The sequence below is a fragment of the Trachypithecus francoisi genome, unplaced genomic scaffold (assembly GCF_009764315.1).
Source record: "Trachypithecus francoisi isolate TF-2019V2 unplaced genomic scaffold, Tfra_2.0 Lachesis_group8, whole genome shotgun sequence".
NCBI lineage: Eukaryota > Metazoa > Chordata > Mammalia > Primates > Cercopithecidae > Trachypithecus > Trachypithecus francoisi.
In genome coordinates this window covers 17,141,381-17,163,107 of record NW_022681473.1, presented here as the reverse complement: position 1 = coordinate 17,163,107, position 21,727 = coordinate 17,141,381, and the positions used below count along the sequence as shown (strand labels likewise).

Sequence of the window (21,727 nt, the reverse complement as noted above, 5' to 3'; positions counted from 1 at the left end):
ATTTTAAAATAAGCTGGGTGTGCTGGTTTGTGCTTGTGTTCCCATCTAGTTGGGAGGTAAGAGGACTGCTGAAGCCTGGGAAGTCAAGGCTGCAATGAGTTGTGATTGCAACATTGCATTCCAGCCAAGGCAAGAAACAAACCATCTAAAAAAAAATAAAAATAAAAATAAATAAAATATATATGCATGCTGAGGTTGTTAAGTTCTATGGTAAGAACAAATCTATTTGTGAAACTGTGAAGAATAAAAAAATTCATAATAGTTTTGCTGTCATACTTCAAATTGCAAAAGTTATGGCCACAGTGCATAAGTACTTAGTTACGGTGGAAAAGGCATTAAATTTGAGGGTGGAAGATAGTAGTCTGTTCTGAATGACAGTGATTTGGATTTAGTACTATCAGTGGTTTCAGGCCATCCAGGGGTCTTGGAACCTCCCCCCTGTAGATAATAAGGGGCGATGACTAATGTAGTTAATAAAACAATTTAACAATATTCTTTGATAGAAATAAAATTAACACTAATACAATCAATATTACTCCATCTTATTTCAATATACCAATAACAAAGTTAGGGAATAAAATTTTAAAAAGATCAACACTTATAATAGCATAAAAATATGAAGTATTATGAAAAACTATAAATCTTTATTGGGAGACATCAAAAACCTAAGTAAATGGAGATATATATTATAGTCATAGATTGGAGAATCCAGTGTTGAAAAATTGCCAGTTCTTGTGAAATTTGATCTACAGATTCAATGCAATTCCTACAATCTTTTAAAATGTCATAAGCGGGCCGGGGACAGTGGCTCACGCCTATAATCCCAGCACTTTGGGAGGCCAAGGTGGGTGGATCACCTTAGGTCAGGAGTTCGAGAACAGTCTGGTCAACATAAGGAAACCCTGTGTCTACTAAAAACACCAAAATTAGCCAGGCATGGTGGTGCATGCTTGTAATTGCAGCTACTTGGGTACTTGGGAGGCTGAGGCAGGAAAATCGCTTGACCCCAGGAGGTGGAGGTTGCAGTGAGCCTAGATCGCACCACGGCACTCCAGCCTGGGCAACAAGAGCGAAACTCCATCTCAAAAATAAAAAAACAGCCAGGCGCAGTAGCTCATGTCTGTAATCCCAGCACTTTGGGAGGCCGAGGCAGCTGGATCACCTGAGGTCGGGAGTTCGAGACCAGCCTGGCCAACATGTTGAAACCCCATCTCTACTAAAAATACACAAAAGGCCGGGCGCGGTGGCTCAAGCCTGTAATCCCAGCACTTTGGGAGGCCGAGACGGGCGGATCACGAGGTCAGGAGATCGAGACCATCCTGGCGAACACGGTGAAACCCCGTCTCTACTAAAAATACAAAAACTAGCCGGGCGACGTGGCGGGCGCCTGTAGTCCCAGCTACTCGGGAGGCTGAGGCAGGAGAATGGCGTAAACCCGGGAGGCGGAGCTTGCAGTGAGCTGAGATCCGGCCACTGCACTCCAGCCTGGGCGACAGAGTGAGACTCCGCCTCAAAAAAAAAAAAAAAAAAAAAATACACAAAAAAGTTAGCTGGGTGTGGTGGTTGGTGCCTGTAATCCCATCTACTTGGGAGGCTGAGGCAGGAGAATCTCTTGAACTCAAGAGGTGGAGGTTGCAGTGAGCCGAGTTTGCGCCACTGCACTTCAGCCTGGGTGAAAAGAGTGAGACTCCATCTCAAAAATAAGAAAAATAAAGAAACAAAAATTAGCCGGGCGTGGAGGATCGAGCCTGTAATCCCAGCTACTCAGGAGGCTGAGGCAGGAGAATCTCTTGAACCTGGGAGGCAGAGGTTGCAGTGAGCTGAGATCGTGCCACTGCACTCCACCCTGGGTGACAGCGCGAGACTTCATCTCAAAAATAAAATAAAATAAAATAAAATGTCATAAGCCAATTGTAAAATTTATATAGGAAGGCAAAGACTCAAGAACAGCCATGACACTTTTGAAGAACAAGGTGGGAAGACATGTCTTTCCAGATAAAGACTATTTTAATGCCATATAGTAATTAAGAGACAGTGATATTGGTAAAAGATAGACAGACCAACGGAATAGATAGCCCAGAAACAGATCTTGGTATTAAGGGATGCTTTCTACTTGACAGAGGTGACCCTGCAGATCAATGGGGAAAGGAAGTACTTTGCAATAATGGTAGAGGAAAAAATATTTATTTGTCAATGCAAATTATTTATTAGTCTACCTAAGTGCAACCCTCTCAGCTAACGAAGCAATTTTCCTCTTGAGTCCAGGAAAGGTGATATTAGACAAGAACATGGTATTACCTTTAAAGTAGCCATAATATTGGAGGTGACGGTACATGAAGTCTTCATAAGGATCAGGAATAGTCTGTGAAAGGAAAGGCCACTTCAGTCAAGATGTTTTCAAACCATAATGGACTCAACAAAAAGTACACGAGCGTTGTAGCATGTGACTAAACTAAACTAAACCAAGCGAACTGCATTCCTGCGAATTATTCCATCGTGGGGATCAAGATCTCCAGCTGGGAAAAGATGCCACCAGAACATCCCTTCTCATCTAGTAGCAGATTTCTGTGGAGCTCCCGAAGAAATGGAGTTCCCCGAAGAAATTTCTGTGGCTTTCTGTGCTGTGTACCGACCTGCTTTAGGTGCGTTTCCAAGGCTGGGAACATGTTACTTCTGGATGGTAGAATGAAAACTAGTCAGTGACATTAGCATCCAGTCGCAAATCCTGCCCAATTTCCAAAGAGGCAGCTGATTACACAGGAGAAGCTACAAAGCCAGAACAGGACAAGTGAAAAACCGCCAATACCGCCCCGGGCGCCCCCCAGCTCCCTCTTGACTTCAGAAAACCCTGCCAGCTTCTCCGCAGCTAAACAAGATGGTCGTGCCGAGGCCAGAGGTGCACCTGAGACGGAGGGCAGCGTGTCTTCCCGCCTCTTCTTCCCAAGGTGCTGGTCCCATGGTTCCCTTTCCCTGAGAAGGGAGATGCTCGCCACAGGAAAGTGAAAGAAATGGGGATGGGAGCACGCGACGGAGTCGTCTCGGTCAGTGTCGATGGAAAAAGGTCAGGGGGTTGGGAGAGCGGGCCCTTTAGGGTTCAGAGGAACCTGGTCCGGGGCAGGTGGTGAGGAGGTTTCCTAAGCGTAGGAAGAGGGAAGGAGAACAGAAACTTCTCAGGAGGGCAGAGCGATGGGTGCGACCGCCTTCGCGCCCTGGCCCGTCCCAAGCAGCACGGACGGGTGCGGCAGAGAAGCCCCAGCTAGGCAGGCGGCCACCGCACTTAGGTACAGAGGCCAAGCAGTGTGTGGGTAAGGAGACAAACTCGCCGCACCCGCCCTCCACTGCCGTCTGTGAGGGCCCGGGTAGCCTAGCAACCGCGAACCGGAAGCGGAAAAGGGGCGGGGCGGCAGGGAGCTTCCGGCAAGCTAGGCCCCGCCCCCAAGGAGAGAGCGGGCAGCCCCGGGAAGGGCTGCGGCGAGTATGGCCGGCAGCGGCGATTCAGGCTCATTTTTCACCTCATACATTACAGCCCCAACCTGGGAATCGAAACCGCATTGATGAGTACGATGCCAGTAGCCTTCAACATATTTCCAAGCTCGTTTGCTGTTGGCTTTAGATAATTGTTGTGCATACTTTGCTCTAAGAGAGCTGCTGCTTCTCTTTTACCTGTGTCCACTCCATAGCTAGAATGGAAAAATTACCTTCTACACTGAAAATCTTTTTTTTTTTTTTTTTTTGAGACGGAGTCTCGCTCTGTCGCCCGGGCCGGAGTGCAGTGGCCGGATCTCAGCTCACTGCACGCTCCGCCTTCCGGGTTTACGCCATTCTCCTGCCTCAGCCTCCCGAGTAGCTGGGACTACAGACGCCCGCCACCTCGCCCAGCTAGTTTTTTGTATTTCTTTTTAGTAGAGACGGGGTTTCACCGTGTTAGCCAGGATGGTCTCGATCTCCTAACCTTGTGATCCGCCCGTCTCGGCCTCCCAAAGTGCTGGGATTACAGGCTTGAGCCACCGCACCCGGCCTGAAAATCTTAAGAAACGAAGCTAGCATGGCCGGGCGTGGTGGCTCAAGCCTGTAATCCCAGCACTTTGGGAGGCCGAGACGGGCAGATCACGAGGTCAGGAGATCGAGACCATCCTGGCTAACACGGTGAAACCGTCTCTACTAAAAAATACAAAAAAAAAAAAAAAAAAAAAACCTAGCCGGGCGAGGTGGCGGGCGCCTGTAGTCCCAGCTACTCGGGAGGCAGGAGAATGGCGTAAACCCGGGAGGCGGAGCTTGCAGTGAGCTGAGATCTGGCCACCGCATTCCAGCCTGGGCGACAGAGGGAGACTCCGTCTCAAAAAAAAAAAAAAAAAGAAACGAAGCTAGCAAATTCAAATCACACATTTTGATTAGGTTTAAAAAATTAATTATATGCATAGAAATATACTCCAGGCAGGGCACGGTGGCTCACGCCTGTAATCCCAGAACTTCGGGAGGCCGAGGCAGGCGGATCACCTGAGGTCCGCAGTTTGAGACCAGCCTGACCAACACGGAGAAACCCCGTCTCTACTAAAAGTACAAAATTAGCTGGGCGTGGTAGCGCATGCCTGTAATCCCGGTTACTAGGGAGGCTAAGGCAGGGGAATCACTTGAATTTGGGAGGTGGAGGTTGCAGTGAGCCTAGATCGCGCCATTGCACTCCAGCCTGGGCAACAAGAGCGAAATTCTGTCTCAAAAAAAAAAAAAACAAAAAACCAAGAACAAAAAAAAAATATACTACAATAAAATTCAAACACGTGTCTTTGGTTAACTATATATGAATATAACTGTATCTGATACTTTTATCAATGGGGAAAAAGCTATAAAGCAACTTTTTTCGAAATGTTAACCATATTACATCATTGCCAGGAATTAAGTAGGTCAAATATTATCTAATATGGCTATTAACCAATCTAGATATTATAGATAATATTAGACCTCAAAACTTTGATCACATAGCACCATCTGGGACTAGAAGCCTGTTTGTCTAAACTGGCCCCACCACACCCCATTCAAGATCTGCTCTTTTTCTTGAAAGCTGTTCTTAAATGTTTGCACCTTGCATTGTATATGCTTATAAAAAAACAACAAGTCTTGGTTACATAATCGGAATAACAGCTGTTGATGAGCAAAAGGATAACCCATCAGAATTATAAAAAAAAGCTTTATTAGTGCATATATACAAATTTACAAGGTCAGAAACTGGAGAAATACAAAGAGCTTTAAAACACAATTTGCTGTTTCCTCAGTTTAAAGTGACTTTTACCTGATTGTGACACAATAGAAAGTACAGAACAGTAAACTGCTTTTTAAATACTGGAATTTTATGGAGAATACATTCACATAAAGAAAGGAGGTGAATTTTGTTTTGGAACAGGGTTAAGACAATGGAGACATTAATACACAGACTGTCTCTTTGCATTTACTGCCACATACTTGAGGGGAAATTCTCAAAATCAAGGATATGAACACCTGCTGCTGCTTGTATGCCACCTAGTGTGTGAAACGACTGAGCTACCAGTTCTAGAATTTATGAGAACTACTCTAAAGAGTGTGGCCATCTATCAGCATGAGGTAAACCACTTAGACCTCAGCACTTCAGGGGTGGCCGACTAGAGAAAAGAGGTCAGAAAAAGATTCAGACAATTCCAGTCAAGCAAGGTAGAATGCAGAGCTGCCTTCTGAATTGCACTTGTTCTGGAGGAGAAGTTAATTCTTCACTTTTGTCAGGGAGTCCTCTACAGAGGTGTTATACTCATGAAGCACATGTTCTTCAAGATTGATGAGGTTAGTATACCTAACATGCTAAGTTTGCCAGTTTGAGAATAAAGGCAGCATGGTCAAAGCAATTCCAATCACCTCATCCCTTAGCAAAACAAAAGTACATTTCACAAAAGTGAAAACTTGGTATGCATACACTCTTGCCCAGAAAATATATAAGATCTCCCCCATAACATTTATAGTTTATTTGACAATAAAACTGGTTAAGACTTTGAACTGAACACAAAACAAGTAATAATACAAAAAAAGTTTTAAAAACTTAAAAACTATGTGTTTGGAGTCATTTTCCTTCTCTTTAGTCTTGCTCTCCAATCCTCAGGAAGGGCTTCAAAATTAGCATTTCTCTCTGCCATGCCACTGTGAAAACAACATACAGATTATTTCAGTGGAAAGAAAAATTAACAGAAGTATTCATTTCCTAGCAAATAAAAATCTAACTGAAATTAAAAACCTTATCACATCTATGTTTATGAAAATCTTTTGTTTCTCAGCCAAATATCAGTATATTCTTCATCAAACTTCTTCATTCTGATAGGTCAACCCAACACTCTCCCGGTTTTATGTATATATCTAAGTGCATATTTATTTATTTATTATTGATTGATTGAGACGGAATTTTGCTCGTTGCCCAGGCCGGAGTGCAATGGTGTGATATCAGCTCACCGCAACCTCCGCCTCCCAGGTTCAAATGACTCCTGCCTCAGCCTCCCCTTAAAGTAGCTGGGATCCTCAGAGTAGCTGGGATTATAGGCATACGCAACCACGCCTGGGTTTTTTTTTTTTTTTTTTTTTTTTTTAATTTTTTTTTTAGTAGAGACAGGGTTTCTCTATGTTGGTGAAGCTGGTCTCGAACTCCCAACCTCAGGTGATTTGCCTGCCTTGGCCCCCAAAAGTGCTGGGATTACAGGTGTGAGCCACCATGCCTGACTTTATTTATTTTATATAAATATACCTCCAGTAACCATTAAAGGCACAATGGGCCGGGCGCGGTGGCTCAAGCCTGTAATCCCAGCACTTTGGGAGGCCGAGACGGGCGGATCACGAGGTCAGGAGATCGAGACCATCCTGGCTAACACGGTGAAACCCCGTCTCTACTAAAAAATACAAAAAACTAGCCGGGTGAGGTGGCGGGCGCCTGTAGTCCCAGCTACTTGGGAGGCTGAGGCAGGAGAATGGCATAAACCCGGGAGGCGGAGCTTGCAGTGAGCTGAGATCCGGCCACTGTACTCCAGCCTGGGCGACAGAGCGAGACTCCGTCTCAAAAAAAAAAAAAAAAAAAAAAAAGGCACAATGAAGAAATAAAACACGTTCTATTAAAGTTTTTCTTAGCCCATAGGAGTTACGATTCTTCAGGGCAGATATATCTAACCCTCAATCTACCAACAGGGACCCTTGGCTCTAACTTTTTTTTGTTTTGAGACGGAGTCTCGCTCTGTTGCCCAGACTGGAGTGCGGTGGCATGATCTCGGCTCACTGCAACCTCCGCCTCCTAGGTCCAAGCGATTCTCCTGCCTCAGCCTCCTGAGTAGCTGGTACTACAGGCGCCCACCACCATGTCCAGCTAATTTTTGTATTTTTAGTAAAGACAGGGTTTCACTATGATCCACCCGCCTCGGCCTCCCAAAGTGCTGGGATTACAGGCGTGAGCCACTGTGCCCAGTCGGATCTAATATTTGAGTTTCTCTTTCAAGTAGTTTTATTTGTAAGGATTAAAATTCAAATTGTATCTTGCAGTTAACAGAATGGATGCATTAGATCCTTTAATAAAAAATAAGCTAGAACCTATCAGAGATAAATTTGAAATCTGGCATCAGTATTAGACAGCTATGTTCTAGTTTATACATTGACAACTGATGAACAGTGAGTTGCAGTCAAAGAATGCTGCCCATTTCAGAATGTATACCTTTAAAACAAGGAAAATATGAATTAAAAAAATTGTACTTGCTGTGTCTTAAGTCTTTAAAATTTCTAAAATTTTTGAGAAAGCCATCTTCCTGCCTCAGCCTCCCAAGCATCTAGGACTGTATGTGTGAGCCACAGTGCCCAGCCAACATGTGTTTTTTTTTTTTTTTGAGATGAAGTCTTGCTGTGTTGTCCAGGCTGGAGTGCAAAAGCGCAGTCTTGGCTCACTGCAACCTCCACCTCGCGGGTTCAAACAATTCTTCTGCCTCAATGATTACAGGCGTTCGCCACCAGGTCCAGTTAATTTTTGTATTTTTAGTAGAGATGGGGTTTTACCACGTTGGCCAGGCTGGTCTCGAATTCCTGATCTTGTGATTTGCCCGCGTTGGCCTCCCAAACTGCTGGGATTACAGGCGTGAGCCACCGCGCCCGGCCCAACGTGCTTTCATCATAAAAAACATTTCTAACCTGAGTGTGGTGGCTCACACTTATAATTCCAACACTCTGGGAGGCTGAGGCGCGATTACTTGAAGCCAGTTCTCCCTATCCTTTTATTCCAGTCAAGCAAGGTAGTGAAGGATTTTCTTACCTAAAAGAGGTTCATTTAGTTCCTAGTGTGGTGTGCTCACTCATTAACTTCTATTCTAGAATAAGTGCAATTCAGAAGGCAGCTCTGTATTCTACCTTGCTTGACTGAAATAGGGATAGGGGAAAAACTTTATTCTAATACTGTAAATTATTTGTAAAATCAGTTAGTATGTGTGTGTATAAAAGGGTCTAATTCTATAAATTATTTGTAAAATAAGTTTATATGTTGTGTGTGTGTGTGTGTGTATAAAAGGTTCTACTGGATCTAGATAGTAAATGATGTACTGAGTTGAGACAGGTCTTTGCCTAAGATCAACAATCAACTGGACAAAATATGACAACTCTGTTGTTTCTGATTTTGAAAAAAGGCTAGACCATAATTTCTATAAGGCATTAAACATGTTTATAAATAAGAAACATTTAGATAAATTTACAAGCTGTGATTTTAAGAATATGTCTATTCTAATGCATCTATAAAAACCACAACCTACTCCATCTCATAGTAGGTCTCAACCTAGTCCAAAACCCCATCTCATCTGTGTTCCCTTTTTTTTTTTTTGAGATGGAGTCTCGCTCTGTGGCCCAGGCTGGAGTGCAGTGGCTGGATCTCAGCTCACTGCAAGCTCCGCCTCCCAGGTTTACGCCATTCTCCTGCCTCAGCCTCCTGAGTAGCTGGGACTACAGGCGCCCGCCACCTCACCTGGCTAGTTTTTTTTTTTTTTGTATTTTTTTTTTTTTGAGACAGAGTCTCGCTCTGTCACCCAGGCTGGAGTGCAGTGGCGTGATCTCGGCTCACTGCAAGCTCCGCCTCCCGGGTTTACGCCATTCTCCTGCCTCAGCCTCCCGAGTAGCTGGGACTACAGGCGCCCGCCATCTCGCCCGGCTAATTTTTTGTATTTTTTTTTTTTTTTAGTAGAGACGGGGTTTCACCGTGTTAGCCAGGATGGTCTCGATCTCCTGACCTCGTGATCCACCCGTCTCGGTCTCCCAAAGTGCTGGGATTACAGGCTTGAGCCACCGCGCCCGGCCTTTTTTTGTATTTTTTTAGTAGAGACGGGGTTTCACCGTGTTAGCCAGGATGGTCTTGATCTCCTGACCTCGTGATCCGCCCGTCTCGGCCTCCCAAAGTGCTGGGATTACAGGCTTGAGCCACCGCGCCCGGCCGTGTTCCCTTTTCTTTTACCTAACCAGCTGCTGCTGTTTCCACTCTTCAATTCGCTTCTGTGCAGTTGATTCTCGATCCTCTTCACTGGAACTAGAATTGTCTTCTTCATCTAACTCACGCTGGATACTCTGCCACTTTTTTACCAAAGATGGCATTTTGGTTTTACTCTTCTTTGCCTGTAACGAAGGTTAAAGGTCAAAAGGAATATAAAACATAAGGATAAGAGTCTTCTACAATGGAGGTCAGGATCCTTTTCCCACTTCTAAAGAATATGCACACTTTAAAAAAGAAAGTAAATACCATTCCAAGTTCTTGCCATAAATTTCTTACAAACTATAAATGAAAAGGCTTGGTTAAAAATCTGTAAAGCTGGGCTGGGGCGGTGGCTCAAACCTGTAATCCCAGCACTTTGGGAGGCCGAGAAGGGCAGATCACGAGGTCAGGAGATCAAGACCATCCTGGCTAACACGGCGAAACCCCGTCTCTACTAAAAATACAAAAAACTAGCCGGGCGAGGTGGCGGGCGCCTGTAGTCCCAGCTACTGGGAGGCTGAGGCAGGAGAATGGCATAAACCTGGGAAGCGGAGCTTACAGTGAGCTGAGATCCGGTCACTGCACTCCAGCCTGGGTGACAGAGCGGGACTCCGTCTCAAAAAAAATAAAAAAATAAAAAATAAACATGCATTTTCCCCCGCTTTTGAGACTCTGTCTCTTTGTAAATGTGGTATTTTATAAAACCAGGTCATATAAATTTCCTTTAACCTCCCTACCCTATGCAATTCAAAATACTGCCTTTATCTTGTCTCCTCAGAATTACAGTGTTCCCGTTTTCAAATTTTAAATAGATGCAGCGTTCCTATCAAATGATTAAAAAAAAAAAAAAAGGTAAAAAATAAAGCTGGAAAGACCAACAAAACAAATTGCCATATTAGCTGGGGGTGATGGCAGGTGTCTCCGACTCAAAAAAAAGGAAAAAAAAAAAATTTATCATAGATGCATTTTTCCCTTATCTACTCCCAAGCCACCCCCTGCCAGAAGAAAGGTTCTACAAAAGCAGAGGGTTGTATTTTTTTTTGGTCTGTTTGATTTACTGCTAAATCCCAGGACCCTAGGGAGAGTATCTGACAAATATATTAGACATTGATAAGACCAATTTTTATCTTTTTTTTTTTTCTTTTTAAGACAAAGTTTCTTTCACTCTTGTCGCCCAAGCTGGAATGCAGTGGTGCGATGTCAGCTCACTGCAACCTCAGTCTCCCAGGTTCAAGTGACTCTCCCGCCTCAGCCTCTTTAATAGTTTATCCCTATGCTTTTTAAGAGAAGCAGTTGTATGTTTGAAGACCTGTCTGGGTGATGCTGGCTGAACAAGCAGGAGTTGACGTGACTGAGTACTGTACTCATGTGAGGACTGGGTATGGGGGCCCAAGCTGATTCTCCTCCCAGCACTTGAGACAAACAGATTTTTTGAATAAGGTCCCCTCATTAAGAAAATAAGACGGACATTTCAATTTCTTTTCTTTTCTTTCTTTTTTTTTTTTTTTTTGAGAAGGAGTCTTGCTCTGTCACCCAGGCTGGAGTGCAGTGCCGTGACCTGGCTCACCACAACCTCTGCCTCCTGGGTTCAAGCGATTCTCCTGCCTCAGCCTCCCGAGTAGCTGGGATTACAGGCATCCGCCACCAGGCCCGGCTAACTTTTGTATTTTTAGTAAAGATGGGGTTTCACCATGTTGGGCAGGCTGGTCTTGAACTCCTGACCTCAAGTGATCTGCCCGCCTTGGCCTCCCAAAGTGCTGGGATTACAGGTGTGAGCTACGGTGCCAGTCTGAAAATGGTTAATTTTATGTTATGTGAATACAACCTCAATAGAATTTTTAAAAATAAATTTTTAAAAAGGGCGATTTATTATACCTTGTCTTTCTTTCCTTTTTTTGTCTTTTCAGGTGGTGGCATTTTGGGAGCTGGTGGTGGTGGTGGAGGAGGAGGAGGAGGTGGTGGTGGTTCTATAATGGCAGTGGTAGGCACAGCACCTCGGGCCTGAACTGGCTGCAATGAAGGAGCAGTCACTCCAATTGGGACGGAACATTCTGCATAACTCATAATTGCAGGTGCTGCCGCTAGTCCAAGGTAATTTGACTGCAGGCTCATTCCTCTGGCCTGATGACCCATTCCTGCTGCTGGATGGCTAACTGGTATTGTCTGATGTCCAATTCCTGTTGCCTGGTTTCCAATCCCTGCTGCCTGGTGACCTAACACAGAAAACATAAAATTATACTATAAAAAGGACATCATGACAAGAACAGATGCAAAGAAAAGTGGGGATTAGATCACATAGAAAATGATTCCAGTATATTTTTTTCTAAAAAACATAGCCATATTTGCTAGTAGCAAAATATATTAATTTTGAATACCTGGCATTAAACTACCTAAACATCAAAATCACCAATGTACATAAATATACAAAAGACAATCTGAAAGGATATGTGCTGAACGTTTTTTGTGTTTTTGAGACAGAGTTTTGCTCTGTCGCCCAGACTGGATGAAGTACAGCAGTCTGACCACAGCTCACTGCAGCCTCAACCTCCAGGGCTCAAGTGATCCTCCCATCTCAGTCTCCTGAGTAGCTGGGACTACAGGTGCGGACTATCACGCCTGGCTAATTTTTGTCTTTTTTGTAGACAGGCTTTTGCCATGTTGCCCAGGCTGGTCTCCAACTCCTGAGCTCAAGCAATCCACCTGCCTCAGCCCCCTGAAGTGCTGGGATTATAGGTGTGAGCCACTGTGCACGGCCAGCTAAACTGTTAAAAACTGTGAGGTTTGTTTTTGTTTTTAAGTAAGTAAAATAAATGCATACTGACAGTCTTTGCAATCAAGAGTCTTTAACATTTCTTTAGTTTTTATGGCATCTAATGCTGAAAAGAAAAGAAACAATACATTGAGGAAAAACCACGCTCTAATCACAATTACCTGTAGCTATAGCTGACTGGCTATACAGAACTGGAGAACTGCCGATGGTAGCTGACCTCTGAACCACTGCAGTACTAATTTCTGTAGCTTTCCTCTTTATTCCTTTAGTGGAAGGAGAACTAGAGATGGTGGAATCAACTGAACTCTGAAACACAAACATTTGTAATCAGTGGCTGAAGGTCATGGTTAAGCATAGCCTGCTCCCACCTCCTTTTCTGAGACAGGCTCTCATTCTGTTGCACGAGCTGCAGAGGTGAGATCGTGACTCACTGCAGCCTCCTGGGCTTAAGCAATCCTCCTGCCTCGACCTCCCAAAGTGCTAGGATTATAGGCGTGAGCCACTGTGCCCGGCCTTTAAACATATGCTTCTAAAATAAAACACGGTGTCAATCATGCTGCAGTCCTCAAAATCATTCAGAATGCCAAAGGGCATTACTTACCTGGCTAGTTACAACTGTGGTTTGTGCTGAAGGTTTCAAAGGGGTATCCTCCTCTGTTCCTGGGGCAGGGGGCTCCTCACTTCCCTCATCCTCCATCTCTACCTCCTGGATCTCACCATCTTCCACAGGAGGAGGTGGTGGAGGAGGGGGTGGAGGTGATTCTGGAGGTGGAGGTGGGGGTGGTGGCATTTCCAAGGGTAATGGAGGTTGAAGCACAGGAACATTTGACTGAAGGAGGGTCCAGAATGGAGTAAGTGGCATGAGTGATGAAGAAGAAACTTGACCAGAAAAGGATTCTTTGCAAAGAGAACCTATGAAAACAGGTAAGAGTCAGGGAAAAAGCAAGACAAAAACTCCCTGGCTTATATTCATAGAAATGTTCAACTGGTCAGTAAGACAAACATTTATAGGAACCTAGCACAGTGTACAAAACAGTAAAGAATCTGGTGTCAAACAGCAGGGAGTGGCTCCTTCCTTGAAAAAAATTTGGCCCACAGGCATCTATTCTATACTGACGTCGCTAAAATATTCAACAACTCAGTTCAAAAATGACTTCCATGGAAAGATAAATTTATGAACTTCATAGCACCTTCCCCATCTGTGTTATACTTGTCCTTTGGGTCTATATTTATGGATGCGTAGAAGAATATAACATCAACTCAACGAGAAATGCAGTCATCTGAATCTGTAGTTTGAAGTTTTTTATTTCAAACACTCAAAAGCTTCAACATACACAAATAAAAGTAATAGTCTGGAGTCTATTTCAAAAGGGAAGGAGTGAGTGAATAATGTGCACCTGCAATAATTATTCCACATACTTTATTTTTTAGTGAGCTAGACAAAATGAGTGAAGACAACCCAGAATATTCATTCAAAATACTCAGGAAAACTCTACCCATTGTGTTTAATTTGGGTTACTGAATTTTAAAAATCCATTTGCAAGGTGCTACTGTCAACTATATCATTCCTTCACACCTTTGCATATATTACATTCATTTGTGAAATCACAGAGACACAAGTTAGGGACAGCAATTTTTACTTTTGTGATGATAAAAGAGAAATTTAGGAAGATAAATCTTCAAAGTATATAACTCAGATTTTTTAAAACTGCAGAGGTTTTGAAATTGCTGTTGCTGAAGTCTAAATTACGAAATTGCAGCTGAAAAGTTGCAGGATCAGCTTTCCTCAAACTTTGTAAAAGCCATCATTGATTACTGTCTTTTTCTCTGCTGGGAAAACCTTTAAAGATTAGAGAAAATAGGATATACTTACTTGTAGCCTTCCCCAGCCCTCTTTATCGTCAATAGGGAAGTTTCACAATATATGGGACTATTAGATATATATCCCAGGAATGTTGAAGGGGATTTTCTCCCTAAAATCATAGAATTTAGGAGTAGAAGAGACATGAGAAATCATCTATTTCAACCTCCTCAGTTAAAGGTAATGAAACCCAGGCAGGAACTAACTTGCCCAAGATCATATCAATGTTAGTGGCCAGACCAGAGCTAGAACTCAAGTCTGATTCCTCATCTGATACTTCCTGTTTTACTAAGATGTCCTGGTGAAATACCAGGAATCCAAGAGCTTTAGACATCTCAGTCAAAAAAAAATCTCACTTCACCTGGAGTAGATACCCAGAAGAAGTCACCTGTTAAATTTCATGGTCAAAAGTGGTAGATTAAATAAGGCTCAATTATGAAAGACTCTAGGGCAAGAAGGTAATTTACACTGCTTTGCTCAAAATACACACTGGCACTCAACAAGGTAAAACAAACAAAGCAACCATTTGGGTCTTGCTCTGTTGCCCAGGCTGGAGTGTAGGTGGTGCGATCATAGCTCATTCTAACCTCAAACGCTTTGCTTAAGCTATCTTCCTACCTCAGCCTCCCGAGTTGCTAGGACTACAGGTGTGCATCACCACACCTGGCTAATTTTTAATTTTTTTTTAGAGACAGTCTCACTCTGTTGCCCAAGCTGGTCACAAATAGAGTAGTTTTACTTTTTACGGAACAGACAGACAATACATTGTGTAAAAGACTTTAACAACATCATTCCCACGTCTCCTTAATTATTTTAAGACTGCTGCTTACTGCTACTTTTGGAAAAGGACATTGAAAAACATTCATCAGGAACATTAAGGCACTTTTCTGGCTAAATGACCTCAAATGACTCATTAAACTTTTGTATTTGGCCATATTTAATTATTAATTTATGCATTGACTTTTAGCAAAGTATGGCCAAGCAGTCTACCTTATATAATAGTACACAAGGACTACATCAGAACTAAGTTAATAAACATTGAGGATTAACTTCATTATTAAGGATTAAACTTCCTTCTATTAAACTAATCACAACATATAGTAGGTAAATATAAGTTAAGATTTTCTCTATTTTTTTTTTTTAAAGGCTAGTCAAATGAAGCAGCGGGAATGGAGAAGAAACAAAGTCTGTAACGTTGTGATCAATTAGTTGCAAACACCACTGCACTCGGACCAGTGAGATTTTCAAATATTGGTGGATATCTAGAAGCATAATGCAATACCAACATGTTTGATGGTGGCATACTGCTATGCAGAGGAACTCAAGGAAACACAGAGTCAGTTCAAGGTTAATAATGTGGTTTATGACCTCCAACAAAGCTAATTAGAATTAACTAAACTCTGTGTAAATATGAGATTAAACTAGACTTGATAAATTTAGCCACAAACAAGGAGCATTTTTAGAATATGTGAATCCGATGCTTTTTTTCATTTTTTTTTTTTTTTTTTTTTTTTAATGACAGTCTCACTCTGTGGCCCATGCCGGAGTGCAGTGGCGCAATCTTGGCTCACCGCAACCTCCACCTCCCAGGTTCAAGCGATTCTCCTGCCTCAGCCTCCCGAGTAGCTGAGATTACAGGCCCATACCACCACACTCGACTAATTTTTATATTTTCAGTAAGAGAGGGAGTTTCGCCATGTTGGCCAGGCTGGTCTCAAACTCCTGACCTCAAGTGATCCGTGTGCCTTGGCCTCCCAAAGTTCTGGGATTACAGATGTGAGCCACCGCACCCGGCCTCTGCTTTTGTATTTCATAACCATTTCAAATTCTCATGTACAATGTGTCTCCCTCAAACTTTGTTATGAGATCTGCACATTACCCGTCTCACATGAAAATAAATAATAAAAATACTTGAATCTCTAAACTAAGTTTATTCAAAACATAGAAGCTGTGTCATAGTAATGACAATTATCTCCTTTACCTTAGGAAGATCATCAGAAAATTCTAGTTTGAATACACACGGAAGTCGTATTACAATGATGCTTCTCCTTGCTTTTAAATTTAACCTAGTTGGTATTTTTGCTGTTTAAGAGAATATTTAAGTCTGAAGCCCAAGCAGAGATTAAAATGGTATACACAGCTTTTTTTTTTTTTTGAGACGGACTCTTACTCTTGTTGCCCAGGTTGGAGTGCAGTGGTATGATATTGGCCCACCACAACCTCCACTGCCCGGGTTCAAGCAATTCTCCTGCCTCAGCCTCCCGAGTAGCTAGGATTATAGGCATGCCACCACACCTGGCTAATTTTGTATTTTTAGTAGAGACGGGGTTTCTACATGTTGGTCAAGCTGGTCTTGAACTCCCGACCTCAGGTGATCCTCCTGCCTCAGCCTCCCAAAATGCTGGGATTACAAGCATGAGCCACCATGCTCGGCCTAAGCAGCTTCTATTACATGCTAAAAGATTTAAAAGCTACAAGCTTAAAACTGAATATGTTATGAGCATACAAATTCTTAATTTTTTTTCTTTTAAAGACAGAGTCTCACTCTGTTGCCCGGGATGGAGTACAGTGGTGCAATCTCAGTTCACTGTAATCTCTGCCTCCTGGGTTCAAGTGATTCTCCTGCATCAGCCTCCTGAGTAGCTGGGATTACAGGCACCTGACACCACACCTGGCTAATTTTTGTATTTTTAGTAGAGATAGGGGTTACCATGTTGGCTGGTCTCAAACTCCTGACCTCAAGTGATCCGTGCACATTGGCCTCCCAAAGTGCTGGGATTACAGCCGTGAGCCACTGTGCCTGGCCAAAATTAATTTTTTAAAGCTCCCATTTTTCCTTTTTCTTTTTGAGACAGGATCTCACTTTGTTGTTCAAGCTAGAGTGCAATGGTGTGAATATAGCTCACTGCAGCTTCAACCTACCAGGCTCAAGTGATCCTTCCCACCTCAGCCTTCCAAGTAGCTAGGACCACATACTCGTGCCACCAAGCTAGGCTAATGTTTTGCAAAGATGGGGTCTTGCCATGTTGCCCAGGGTGGTTTTGAATTCCTGAGCTCAAGTGATCCTCCTGCCTCAAACTCCCAAAGTGCTGGAATTACAGGCATGAGTCACTGCACCTAAGAACCTTGTTTCTCCAGGCGTTTTTTTTCTTTTTAGATAAGAGTTGTGCTCTGTCACCCAGGCTGGAGTGCAATGGCGTGATCTTGGCTCACTGCAACCTTCGCCTCACAGGTTCAAGCGATTCTCATGCCTCAACCTCCCGAGTAGCTGGGATTACAGGCGCCTGCCACCATGCCCAGCTAATTTTTGTACTTTTAGTAGAGACAGGGTTTCACCATGTTGCCCAGGCTGGTCTTGAACTCCTGACCTCAGGTGATCCACCTGCCTGAGCCTCCCAAAGTAATGGGATTACACGCATGAGCCACTGCACCCGGCCTAGGCATCTTTATTTCTATGTATAGAAAGCCTTCCTTAATTTTCCCCCAAAGAGAAATTATTGTTTAGTATTTTGAATGAAGAGCTCAGTTTAGCAATTTAAAGCAAGAAATTATACAAATTGTTCCATAGAGATTAAAAAGAAAAAGCAGTTAAACTTCACCTAAGTGACATAAGCCCAATATAATAGATACATTGGATATCTTGAACCCAACTCATCTTTAGAACCCACTCCATCTTTAAAATCATAATGTTAAATTCAAACACTGAAACAATAAATAATGATTAAAAATGACTTAGAAAAATAAATAGAACGTTGAAACTTCCTTGGATTCTCACAGTGTAATTTTGCACTCCTTCCCTGACTTTATTTTTGAGACAGGGTCTTGCTCTCTGTCGCTCACGCTGGAGTGCAGTGGTTCAATTATGGCTCACTACAGCCTCTAAATCCTGGGCTCGAGCAATCTTCCCACCTCAACCTCCCAAATAGCTGGCACTACAGGCGTGGGCCACTAACTATGCTTGGCTAACTTTCAAAACAATTTTCTGAAGAGACAGGGTATTGCTGTGTTTTGTTTTTTCTCTTCTTTAAAAGACAGCTGGTTTTAACCACCACTGAGTTGATTAAGAGCTCTGTTTATTAGGTTTAGAACTGTTGATTATTGCTCTTAAATCTCACAGACCTTAGTGTAAGATTTGGATTTTACTTAGATCAAGTTTATCCTGCAATTCTAGGGGTTCTCAATAAAGAGAGGCTTAAGAATATAATCTGTTTCACCAGTGGCTTTTTCCTACACTACAACTAGTTCTGTTTTAATTAAATAGGAATGGCTCAAGAGCCTCCTTTTACCAGACAGTATCAACTATGTGTGTCATAAAAGGCAAAAACAGCTTAATACTAATCTCAAGTGTTCACAGAACATTCAGAATTGGTAACAGTGGCATTTTCAACTGTGGAACACAGAAGGGACATTGACAGTGGTCAGGAGTGGAGTCACCTATCCAGAACCACGATCAACACTCTTCAGTTCATTAACTACTAAAAATCAAACGAAAAGAACCAATATATTATTAGACATGTCTATCACTGCTACCAAAAGAGAGGAAAAATATTCAAAAGAAAATCTCTTCATGTAAAAGGGAAGTAAAACGTCCTGTAGGTTGAAAAAATGCACTTCTAAAATGTGAAGTAGAATAAAATAGGCCTTTTGCTATGTTCTAAAATTATCACTGCAGTTGTACGTGACCTGCTGACGATTCCTAGGCTATTTAAGAAGTTAACAAAATTATCTGGCACACAACCAGTTTCATTTGGTACATTACTAGTGCTTTTCTACTATGATCAGGGAGCCAGTAGAGTACAAGCATCAACTTGGATAAGTATCAGACAAAAGAATTCAGCTCCTAACTCTGTTATTGACAAATTTCACTTTTTCAAATTTTCAAAGATCTACTACTTTAGAAACGACTCATAGACTCTTGCCTTCATATGCCATAGTTTAACAAATAGCTACCAATTCCTAAGATTAAAAGGTAGAAGTTTCTTTACACATTGGAAAATTTTTAAAAACTAAAAACAAAAAAGGTGGTTAATTAAAGTCTTGAGTATGCTTCATTATTCACTTATATTTGTCATTCCAGGAAAGAGATTGAAAGGGGGAAAAATTGCTTCTTTAATAATGTGGCAGTCAAGTTCAGGCTCTTCTGAAGAGCTATCAGATCCTTAAAGGAACTGAGGAGCATGAAAGCCTATCTTTTAAAAAACTAAATTCTTCTAAGAGTACCTTAAAAATGGAATGATCCAATTGTTTTAGACCAGAGAAGATTGCTGGTGATTTTTAATGATCAACTATTTTGCTTCTCTGAAACAAGCACTAATGGCATTTCTTCGTATCATTTTGATTTGTACCAACCACCCTTTTTGTAAGATTAGCAGAGGTGAGAAATGAGGCTGCAATATGAACAGACTAAGTGTTGTATAGAAATGCAGAACAAATCTCAGCATGCCACATATATTGATAGTTTATCTAGTTCTTTAGCACTAATTAGCATTCCTATTTTTGGAGACCCACAGTTTAGTCAGTGGCATGATAGAATGGTTATAAAACAATCTTTTAAAATCAAAATCTATTGGCTTATCTTTTCATTTTGGGGCATAGTTTTATACATGATAACAATAGTATGCTGATTTCCAACCATAATAACTCATGCATTCCTTGTTTTAGTTCACATCACTATTCTCAGTCAGAAGCTTATATTATTATGACATAAAATCTGTTCTTTTAATGATGTAAATTAATAAGATTTTTCTTCTAAAGTCATTTCTGCGCAATTAGTACAAGGTAAATTGTCCCACCTGTGGAAGTTTCAGAGGATTCTGTAGAATTTGAATCAGTGCCAGTTTTGTCTTTCAAGGTCTGTTTGGCAAGAGTCTCATCTCTACTTTCTTGCGCTTGGCTTTCTTCTTCTTCCTCTTCACCATCTGGAAACTCCCACTGAGACTCGCCCGACTGTTCGTTTACATAGAAATACCGTCTATGATCCCTAAATTACAAGAAAGAAAACACATGTTTTAAAACCCATTCTCCTACAAAGACACTTCCATTTGGTCCTGTCCCAGGACAGCAGTCTGCTCTCACAGGGACGAACCTCTTAATGGACTGCTATTCACAAAGGCAACAAAGAGCTTTGACAACTGAGAATGGAGAACCAAGGATAATTCAAAGCTATTTGCACTGCCAGCAACTCTGTGAATACAGCCCTGAACCCTCTCACTCCAACAGATGAGACTTAGAAAACATTTTTCTCTTTTTTTGTTATTTGCCAATGCATAACAGGGTTTCAAGTTTCATTAATGAAGGGACTCAATCGCCTAGAACACTAATTTCCCTTCCAAAGAAGAGAACAACGAAGTTTGTGAAAGGTGACTCTTCCCCTCTTGGACCGTGGAATTCACATTTCATATTCTTGATATCAAACACAGTGAAAGCTAAAGAGAGGGAGAGGATCTGGGAGCTGAAAAATAAAAGAGCAAAGATTTCAAATAACGAAAAAAAAATCAAGAAAAGCCAAATATATAAAGAAATGTTTTCATCTGACCTGCTGGCAGAGGATAGTAATCTTGTTCTTCATTCACATCTTCAGCCACGAAGTTTTCCTTAACTTCACCGAGGTTAATCAGGAGTAGTTGCTTCCAGAGGTCCTGTAAAGCGCACAGAGCTCTCGCATGCGCTTAACCCCCAAGCCCGCCCTACTCCGTGCAACACTCTGGAGAGTAAAAACCAGCTTTGTCCATATCTTGGGAAAAAATCCGTTACATGGTACACTTTAAACACTGCTTTTGTTTCTCCAATGTGTGGCTGGCCAAACTTTGTGCTTGCGGTGCTTTGCCTGCCCAGCACCACTAACTGCAGCTGCTCTCAGTCTCCAGACAGGCTGTCATGTCGTCAGATGGTGGTGATCACAAATCATGTCTGAGATGTCAAAGGTGAAAGGTGAAAAGGGGAGAAGAGTGCGTACCTGTCCCAGTGGCAGGACCAGCCTTTAGGAGTGGCGTTTATTTCATACTGTTTTAGTTGTTCTGCTGCATCCTGAAGTTTTCGTTTAAGGTAGTTTCCATTAAGAGCCCCTTCCCGCCAGTCTGCAATTCGAGTCTAGAATAAACAGACAAATAAGTTAAAGACTTACTATTTTATATCAGGAGACACAGGCAAAGGGGATATAAGCCTTCTGCTCCAAGACTATATCCCTATGCTCTGGCAGGAGAGTAGCCCAGAGAGGAAAATAAACCCCATCTTCATCTCATAAAATAATCTTAAGGCCAGGCGTGGTGGCTCATGCCTGTAATCCCAGCACTTTGGGAGGCCAAGGGAGGTGGATCACCTGAGGTCAGGAGTTCAACACCAGCCTGGCCAACGTGGTGAGACCCTGTCTCTACTAAAAATACCAAAATTAACTGGGCATGGTGGCAGGCACCTGTAATCCCAGCTACACGGGAGGCTGAGGCAGGAGAATCACTGGAACCTGGGAGGCGGAGGTTGCAATGAGCCAAGATTCAAGATTGTGCCATTGCACTCCAGTCTGGGTGACAAGAGCGAACTCTGTTTCAAAAAAAAAAAAAAAAAATCTTAAGTACACGACAGAGTTCTGAAAAATGAAATTGGGCTCCAG

The 21,727-nt window shown here is 42.4% G+C and overlaps 2 protein-coding genes and 1 pseudogene across 6 annotated transcripts in view; 1 reads left to right on the top strand and 2 right to left on the bottom strand.

Moving 5' to 3' along the window:
* AGBL2 (ATP/GTP binding protein like 2) overlaps positions 1-3,393 on the bottom strand; it is a 76,668-nt gene extending 73,275 nt beyond the window's left edge. For 3 of the 4 annotated variants that reach the window (XM_033207983.1, XM_033207985.1, XM_033207986.1), the window contains exons 1-3: positions 2,903-3,392; positions 2,634-2,673; positions 2,299-2,362 (exon numbers count right to left, since the gene is read on the bottom strand). In XM_033207983.1, the coding sequence (XP_033063874.1) occupies positions 2,299-2,362; positions 2,634-2,673; positions 2,903-2,958 (160 nt within the window). In that variant the 5' untranslated portion in view covers positions 2,959-3,392. Of the gene's footprint in view, positions 1-2,298; positions 2,363-2,633; positions 2,674-2,902 lie in introns of all 4 variants that reach the window. The other variant, XM_033207984.1, reaches the window with a different exon arrangement.
* Positions 3,394-5,165: 1,772 nt separating this feature from the next.
* The window catches only part of FNBP4 (formin binding protein 4), a 54,228-nt gene continuing 37,666 nt past the window's right edge, over positions 5,166-21,727 (bottom strand). For both annotated transcript variants that reach the window (XM_033207892.1, XM_033207894.1), the window contains exons 11-17: positions 21,077-21,210; positions 19,914-20,101; positions 12,862-13,172; positions 12,422-12,566; positions 11,366-11,703; positions 9,476-9,633; positions 5,166-6,159 (exon numbers count right to left, since the gene is read on the bottom strand). In XM_033207892.1, the coding sequence (XP_033063783.1) occupies positions 6,069-6,159; positions 9,476-9,633; positions 11,366-11,703; positions 12,422-12,566; positions 12,862-13,172; positions 19,914-20,101; positions 21,077-21,210 (1,365 nt within the window). In that variant the 3' untranslated portion in view covers positions 5,166-6,068. The remainder of the gene's footprint in view (positions 6,160-9,475; positions 9,634-11,365; positions 11,704-12,421; positions 12,567-12,861; positions 13,173-19,913; positions 20,102-21,076; positions 21,211-21,727) is intronic.
* On the top strand, positions 15,919-16,010 carry LOC117081908 (annotated as a pseudogene).